At 37.2% G+C, this 9,120-nt stretch overlaps 1 protein-coding gene across 1 annotated transcript; it reads left to right on the top strand.

The window, feature by feature from the left end:
- Window positions 1-7,198: 7,198 nt before the first annotated feature.
- LOC140872017 (uncharacterized) lies at window positions 7,199-8,443 on the top strand. Its single transcript, XM_073274755.1, has one exon. It carries the CDS (start codon window positions 7,199-7,201, stop codon window positions 8,441-8,443), a length of 1,245 nt encoding a protein of 414 aa, XP_073130856.1.
- Window positions 8,444-9,120: the final 677 nt, after the last annotated feature.

Genomic DNA, 9,120 nt, shown 5'->3' on the forward strand with positions numbered 1-9,120 from the left:
AACTACTTTTTGGGTTTATAAGTAAAACAAAAGAATGATGGAATATTTATATGTCAAAGTAAATATGCTAAGAATTTGATGAATAAGTTATGTACTGATAATGCTAAACTATGAAAACACAGGGTTGAGTGAAAAATTAAGTAAAGACAGTGTTGACAACACTCTGTACCGCAGAATGATTGGAAATTTGCTGTATTTGAGTGCAAGTCGACCTGATATTATAATTAGTGTGTGCTTATGTGATCGATATCAATCTGATCCTAAAGTCACACATTTAAAAACAGTAAAGAGAATTTTTAAATATGTGGCAGACATTTTAGAATTGGGATTGTGGTATACCAATGAAACCAATACTAATTTGGTAGGCTATAGTGATGCAGATTGGGCAGGAGATATTAATGATATAAAAAGCACCACACGTGGTTATTTCTACTTGGGTAATAACTTGATATCTTGGTATAATATAAAGAAAAATTGTGTGTCTCTTTCTACTGCTGAATCCGAATATGTGGCAACTAAAATTTGTTGTACACAACTCTTGTAGATGAATCAAATGTTAGAGGCTTATGGTCTTAAGAGTGAAATTTCAATTGTGTACTGTGATAACTCAAGCGCGATTGATATGTCTAAAAACCCAGTACAATACTCTCGAACTAAACACATTGACATAAGACATCACTTTATTCGAGATTTAGTTAAGAAAGGTAAGATCCGTATGTATTTTTTTGGAACTAATAACCAACTGGTCGATATATTCACGAAAGCATTAAACTTTGAGAGATTCACCAGTCTAAGGAAATCTCTTAGCATGTGTTCACTCTAATCACTCACGGATGTTGTCCTCCAGTTTTGCCAACACAGAAGGACAACACCAAACATGCATGTGCATCTTCAGGAATATAGGCATTCTGCATTTTTATTTTGTCTTATGTTTTACACTATGTGTTAACATTAATCAGCATGATGTAGTGTTCTGCAAAAGTCAATTTAATAATCACGTGCCATGATTTTTGTTGTTGCTCTAACTAAACCACAAAGTAGTTGAGGGATGATCGTATACTTTATGATCTTGTCCTATGTGAAAAAGTTTCACAAACTTAGAGTTTTGGCATGATTCTGTTGCTCTAACTAAACCACGAAGTAGTTGAGAGATGTTTGTATAATCCATGATCTTGTCTCATGTGAAAAGTGGTTCCACAAATTTAGAGTTTAGTTTGATAAAATTTCATTATCCAATATGTAATGGAAATCAAACTCTAAGAAAAATAAAATAAAAAAATTAGAAAAAGCTACTAAAGGATTCTAATGAAGACCGTTCTTTTAGTGTGCAGGCTACCACTTCTGAAGTAAAAATAAAATCTCATGGCTATGTAAAGTGTGTATAGTTCATAAAAATATTTTGAGTACTAGAGTGTTGCTAAAACGTGTTGTCAACACTAGTGCTTAACACATATTGTTCACACACTACATGCATCTTGTTATTTATCTAATCACATTAGATTCTGTTTTAGGCTTAAATTAGGTCATGCATCTACCATATTTTGTGAATATATTTTGCTCAGAGTTAGAAGTTCTAAAATGAACAAAATTGGAGAATTGCCCAACTAACTAAAAATTAAAGTATTTCGTGATTGAATATGTTTCAGTGGTATTGATTTATAGTGGATTTATTTATGGGATGATATTGAAGTTGAATCTTGAGAGTGTACTCATCGGTTAATTGCATTAATTAATGAGGATTTTATTTCCAAAATTTGAAAAGTTACCCGTTCAGCTTTTGTTATCGTTGTAGGGGTAAGTGCGGGTTATTTTGTTACCGTTTCACAGCTATACCATTTTATAGTGTGTGCATACGTTTGACTCTCATCTTATTGAATGAAGTAGCACATCGTTTCACACTCTCACAAATTCTCTGCAAAATTTATTTGTTTCACTCACCTTCAAATTCTCTAAAATTGCAGGAAAGGGTTTCGATTTCCACGACATTCGATCGGAGATAGGGCATCAAGAAGAGGATAAATTATCAGAAGTTTCCCTTCCAAACCCTTCTCTAGAAATTGTTCCAGCCAATCTCCAACCTGAACCCTTGGAAAATGTTGCTCCTGGAGAGCCGGGCAATGAATTTGATATTGAAAATCTTCCAGATTTTGCAGTGTTGTTCCAAGTGTTCCCAGCATCGGTAATAGCAAGACAGTCAAAGTGTAAAGCATGTTACAATCTAGATTTAACTCCTTCGAAAAGATTTCAAGGAAAGGGGGAGATTTCTCGCCCGTTGCTGGTTGACCCAGATATCTCTTTTGGAGATGATTCGGGTGATCAAGACTTTGAGGTTGTGGCTAGGACAAAAACCTCTGGTACTGCTGCTATGGAATCAAAGGACAAGAGTTCCTCTTCTGATGAGGACATGACTCTTACATCTGATGTAACTCCTACTGCTAATAACCCATCTACTTCTACAGAATATGTTGCTGTTACTGTTCCTGTTCCTAGTGATCTCTCTTTTTCTGATGACGATGAAGCCTCCTTGGCTACTTTCATGGACAACATCAGAAAATCAAAAGGTGAGGTGTCTGTGCCTTCTCCCATTCCCTCTGATGACGAACCTGATGCGGAGATGATGCAAGAATATGAGGAGAATATGCCTCAATTTTCTGACAGTTCTTCTTATTCTTGTTTCGAAGAAGAAAATTATGAAGAGGCAGATACCGGCGACTCTTCCAATGAAGAAGAAAATATGGATGTTGAAGACAGTGTTGCCGACACTGAGGACAACAATGTTGATTCTGATGCTGAGCTTGATCCTGCTATGGCCTTCAGCCTCGATTTCTACTTGGAGTCTTCTGCTACTGAGTGGCCTCTACAATATGAGAGAGAATGTTGGGAAGAAAGAAATATTGATGAAGAAGCCTTTGAAAAGCAGAATCTGGTGACTTTTCTGAAGCAACAAGAGTTGTATGCTATTGTCACTACTGCTGCTACCTTCTCAAGTAAAGCTGTGCTGGAATACTACAACAATCTTACTTCTCGAGCTGGAGATGAAATTTCTACACAATTTGGACAAGTATATGTCCGTGGGAAGGTATACAATTTTACTCCCGTCCTGATCAATGAATTCTACAACACTCCGAACTTGGAAGATGATACAGTGGCAGAGGATATCGATCATATCACTACGATGATTACTGAATGGATGGCCTCCAGTGCATCCAGACAGATTTTCTGCAGCCAAGTTGACCTCCTTCTCTGTATTGCACAAGATTGCAACAAGAAACTGGACGCCATCCACCAACACTACAGTGGTTACAAGACCACATGCGCTTGCACTGTTCGCTATTGGGACACATGCTTCCTTGGATTTTGGCAAGCTGATTTTCAAGACTGTTCTCTCCTTTAGAGAAGGTGGTTGGAAGGCTTCCAAACTTCCTTTTCCGTCACTGATTTTTGGGATTCTTGAGTCTCAAGGCTTTAAGAAGAAGTTGATGAAGAATTGATCGGCAGAGATGAGCTTCTGAAGATTGCTCCTGCTTTGCTTAAGGGCAATCGAAAGATTAACCTTCCCTGGAATGGTATTGCACCAAGTGTTGCCAACACGGAGCCTACTCCTACCAACACCATTAATTCTACTGCCATACTTATGTTGAACTTCTCTGCAATCCGAGCTCAAATGACCCATGCTGAGCAGAAAATTATTCAAGCCAAGAAGGATATTGAGTACTATGAAGCCCCGATGGATGAGTATCGAAACAAACTTGGGTTGTCTGTCCATTCTGAACAAAAAAAAAGGAGATGATTCAAGTGCTGGACCATCTTGAGAAAAAGGTAGTGATGGTGACACTGAACAAGAAGAAGAAGCAACTGAGTAGATGAATTAGGGATATTTATTTCGCCTTTATGCTTCTTGTTCTTATGAAATTCTATATATATATATATATATATATATATATATATATATATATATATATATATATATACACACACGTTCGTGTTCCATCTTTGCTCTAATTATTTATGTTAAATTTGATAGGTCTCAAATGTTAAAATGTGCTAAAATACTAATTGCTATCCTTATCTAAGAAATGTTGTGATTATGTGTTGTCAACACGAACGACCAACACTTAGTCCTGTAAAGTTCAAATTCAGGGAGAGCGTTAGTTATCTAACTCAGGGTTTGAGTTATTTGTGTATGTTTTGTCCAAAATGGCAAAAAAGAAAGATCGAAAGGAACGTGTTTCACGTGTCTTAGATTTCTTTCCTAAAATGCTATAAATATTTTATTAAACTGTTTTGCCTTTCTAAGAATTATTAAAATAGTAAATATATATTTTCGTATACTAAATATATATTTAATTCCTAATAAATTCTTGATTCTATCTTATGAAGGAATTAATCAAGTAAAGTTTCCTAGGACATTGAGATTTTATATTTACAAAGGAAAACGAATGTAAGAGAAACAGATACACAAAGAAAGCTTACTGCAGGATTTTAGAGTGCTTGAAGATCGAATATCATTGAAGAAATCCTGAAGTAACTTTCAGCCGATCGTTTCTTGTTTATCGTGTTGTCGTGTTGTGTTGAAAACACTTGAATATCACACGAGTGAAGTGTTGATTCGAAAGTGATTCCTAGTGGTTTCAAGTTTTTGGCACACGTGTTCAAACATCCTATTGATTTTTTCATTTTATTTTTTAATTATTTTTAGGATGTTATCTATTTTCTCAACTTGTTGAGAAAATTAGTTTTTCATAGACATTCACTAGTATTGATTTCTGTTAAACTGATTTGTTTTCTAGTTATTGTTTGCCCTGAGGCACAACAAAAGTACTGGATACTTGTGCATAATTATCTCTGTTTTATTTATTGTTTAAGTTTATTTATTCCGATGCGTGTAGTCTTGAAGTGTTGACAGCACTGAGATATAACACTTAATCTAAAATTTTTAATTATTAATGTTAAGACATCAAACCCTTTCATCATCGACTCCCTCACGTTTTTAGGCTGTCAAATTACACGTGAAAGGGTTGAAAGGATTTGTCGTCGTAACGGGAACAACTTAATGTGTAATTTTACGTAGGTGTTCTCAGGTGTTGTCAACACCTAAGACCCCATGCAATGAAATTATTTAACGTGAATAAAGATTAAAAATAAATAAATGCTCAAATATAATCATGCACAACTCATCAGTCCTTAGTGATTTTCTATGAAAAACTATTTTTCTCAACAAGTTGAGAAAATAAATAACATTCTAAAAACAAATAACAATAAAAAAAATAAACCCAATATGATGTTAATCCTGAGGGTCGAAATCTACAAATAAAAATAATAAACCTAATATGATGTTAATCCTAAGTTCCGATATCTGAGAAACACGAGGAAGTCTTCAATCAACATTTTGCAAGTGTTGTCTTCCGATGTTTTGAACACGCCACGGCAACACAGAAACACATCAATGATCGGCCGAAAAATCACTTCAGAAAATTTTCAATCTACTTCAACTTCAGAGCTTTTGATTTTCTGCAGTAGACGTGTCTGTATTTTGCCGCCGTCTTCCCTCTCTATATATAAAGTGTTGTAGCCCTATGAAAATTCCTTGATTAGAGTCCTTCAACATATGAAAACAATTAGTTTAGTATGAAAAAAAACATTATAAATAAGCGATCAAATCTTCTAATCAAGATAATTATCAATTTAAGAAAGACATGCGCACCTTGAATTTCACAACTAATTCTCTCCCTGAATTTGATCATGTCAACACTATGTGTTGTTTGATCGTGTTGACAACATGTGATCACAACACCTATTACATCAGAGCAATACTTAGCAGTTCATTATATCAGAGCATTAAGTATTATATACTTAAGATAACCTAAGATAAAGAGATTAGAGCAAAGATTGATCATAAAAAATTATATTAATAATTAGCAAGATTAATAAAAACGAAAGGAAAAAAACAAAAAAAAACTAAAATGGATCACTATCAGATGCTTTTTCTTCAATCCATTTTTCTCCAGAGGGTCTAACTTCAGAGGTTGTTGCAGTTGGATTATCTCTTTTTTTTTTTTTTTTGTCCAGAATGGTCATCCAATCCTAGCTCTTGTCCGTACCTGGCCAATAAGTCTTCATAGTACTCAATGTCTTCCTTTGCTTGGAGGATCTTCTTCTCAGCATGAGCAATCTGAGCTAGGATGGCAGAGGAGTTCAACTGAAGTGTAGCAGTAGGAGAGATGGTGCTGACTGGAGCAGGCTCCGTGTTGGAAACACTTGGCACAACACCTGACCTTGGTAGGTCAATCTTGTGATTTCTCTTTAGCAGTGCAGGGGATATCTTCAACAACTCATCTCTAGAAATCAGTTCTGCATCATCGTCCTTCCTAAAACCTTGAGATTAAATGATCCCAAAAATCAGAGAGGGTAAGGGGAGCTTGATTGAAATCACCCACTGCAAATAATAATATGGTTTTGAAGACTTGTTTGCCAAAATCAAATGGAGTGTGAGTTCCAATGGAAAACAGAGCGAGTGCTCGAGGACTTGTAACCATTGTGGTATTTGTTGAAGGCATCTAGTTTCTAGTGGCTATCTTGTGGAGCACATAGAAAAAGGAGGTCAACTTTGCAGCGGACATCTTAGCCGGGTGCACAGAAAACTGAGTGACCAAGCCTCCCGTAATCATCGTAGTGGCTTGATTGATATCCGGAGCCACTTCATTTGTGTTAGGTGTGTTGTAGAATTCTTTGATAAGGACAAGGGTGAAGTTTTAGACCTTCCCTCATATATAAACATGTTCGAAATGAGCAGAACTCTCATCACCCGCTCAGGATGAGAGGTTGCAGTAGAATTCCGGGAAATCCTGCACCACCGGAATATCTTCCAGTCTAGGTTGGGTTCCTTCTGTTACCTCGCTGATCATAGATAGGTAAACTTTTTCATCGCCCTTTATGGCCTTCCATGCTTGGGAAGCAGATAAGAGGGATCTGTGTCCCTTGTCTTTGCCTTGAAAGACAACCTCATTTTTGTTCGACGCTTGAAGCTTCACGTTCTTTCCTCTACAATCAACCAATGCATGGTTCTTGGATAATCAATCCATACCCAAAATTGCATCAAATTCAACCATATTGAGTTGAATCAAGCTAGCTTCAAACGTATGCCTATTGATACATATAATGCAGTTGATCAAGGGTCAATCTCGACCCAGCTGATCTGATGGCCATAGCCACGATAGTGGCAACCACCCTCCAGGGTATTGTGGGCGTGAATCAACCACCGCCACCTCCACCTCCTGCTCAACAGGGGACTAAGTATCATTATGAGTCCCTTAGGAAGAACAAGGCGCCGACCTTTGATAGGAGCTCTGATCCGGAAGTAGGTCAAAACTGGCTCAAGAACATGGAAACTCAGCTCCGATTACTTGAAATTCCGGAAGGAGTTAAGGTCAATGTAGTGACACCGTTCTTGGAAGACAAATCAAGAAAGTGGTGGGAGGCAATTTTTCCAGCAATGGGGCCAGTTACGTGGCAGCAATTCCGGGATGCTTTTCTGAAACAGTATTTTCCGGCAAAAATCAAATTGCAAAAGTTGAGCGAGTTTGAGAACTTTGGGCAAACCCCCGAGATGTCTGTGATGGAGTACACATCTAAGTTCAACTCCCTTGGAACTTATGTACCGACAGTCATGGCTGATGACACTCTGAAGATGCACCGTTTTAAGAAAAGACTAAACAGTCGGATTCAGTCAGCCTTGGCAGTTTTTCAGGCTACAAGTTTTGTTGATCTAATGGGGGCATCCATTAGAGCCGAGAGTGATATCAAGAGGCGTGAAGATGAAAATAAGAATAAGCGACCCCTTTCAGGTCCATCTAATCCAAGTGGACAAGGATTCAAGAGGCCAAATCAATCTAATGGTCCATCCAAGGGTTCCGCTCCGACTGGTACAACAACTAAGTCATGCCCCATTTGCAATTTTCGTCACCCGGGTGAATTTCGTAGAACATCTGGTGCATGTTTTAACTTTGGGAAGATGGGAAACCACATTGCTGATTGCCCCAAACTTAAGAAAGTGGGGACTGGACCAAACGTGGCCAATACCTCAGGCAAGCCAAAAGAGGACAAACCCAATGCTCGAGTGTTTGCCATCACTCAAGAAGAAACTGAAGATGCAAGAAATGTCGTGGCAGGTACCATTCTGATCAATCAATTTCCTGCTTATGTATTGTTTGATTGCGGTGCCACACATTTTTTTATATCTAAGAGATTCTCTAAGAAATTAAGGCTTGAACCTGAAATGCTCGTCGAACCCTATAGAGTAGCAACTCTTACTAGCAAAACTATTGAGACTCATAAGGTTCACCGAAACTGCATTATATGTATCAATAGGCATACGTTTGAAGCTAGCTTAATGTCACACCCTGTGTTCGAGACGTGTCACCGGCGTTGTTACAAATTTTTTTAAAAAAAATCGAAACAACAAGCCTTGCAGTATAGTCTATACCGAACCAGTCTTTTTCCTAAAAATCCCAAAATAAAATGTCTTACAACCCAACAGAAAAACTTATGAAAAATATGAATTTGAAAATACTAGCGAAACATGCGGAAGCGTTTATTACACAAAATAAATCAGAGTACTGAAACCCAAAATAAATCCGGAATAATCGAACAGAAAAATAGAATTTCACTGTCTTCCTTGTTACCAACCCCAGAACATGTCCTGCTATTTCTCATCTAAGTCTTCTTCGATATCTGGGAGGGAAAAGTAAGGGGGTGAGTGTTTTGGAAAATACTCAGCAAGTGGGGGCCGATCGATCATATACATATATACAAAAAAAATGATTGAACAAAAACTCATCATAGTATGACATATCATAATTCATAACATTTTGACAAAACACTGCAAATCCTCTCTTTACTTGTGGCTAACTGATCAGTCCCCTATATGTAATCCCTCTAAGAGGTGAGGTCATAGAACGGTTATTATTACCCACCGTATCAGAGCCATAACAGACAAAGTTCGGAAATTCCCTTTCCACTCATAACTCGAGTCTAAGCAGTGTCTTAAAATATTCAAGTTCATACATGTAACAGAATTCATAGCAAGGTTTAAACATACTATGACGATCGAATCTTTAAAAC

The sequence above is a fragment of the Henckelia pumila genome, unplaced genomic scaffold (genome assembly GCF_033568475.1).
Source record: "Henckelia pumila isolate YLH828 unplaced genomic scaffold, ASM3356847v2 CTG_461:::fragment_3, whole genome shotgun sequence".
NCBI lineage: Eukaryota > Viridiplantae > Streptophyta > Magnoliopsida > Lamiales > Gesneriaceae > Henckelia > Henckelia pumila.

Coding starts and splice junctions, on each gene's coding strand:
- LOC140872017 (XM_073274755.1), top strand. CDS start 7,199: ATGGCCATAGCCACGATAGTGGCAACCACCCTCCAGGGTATTGTGGGC.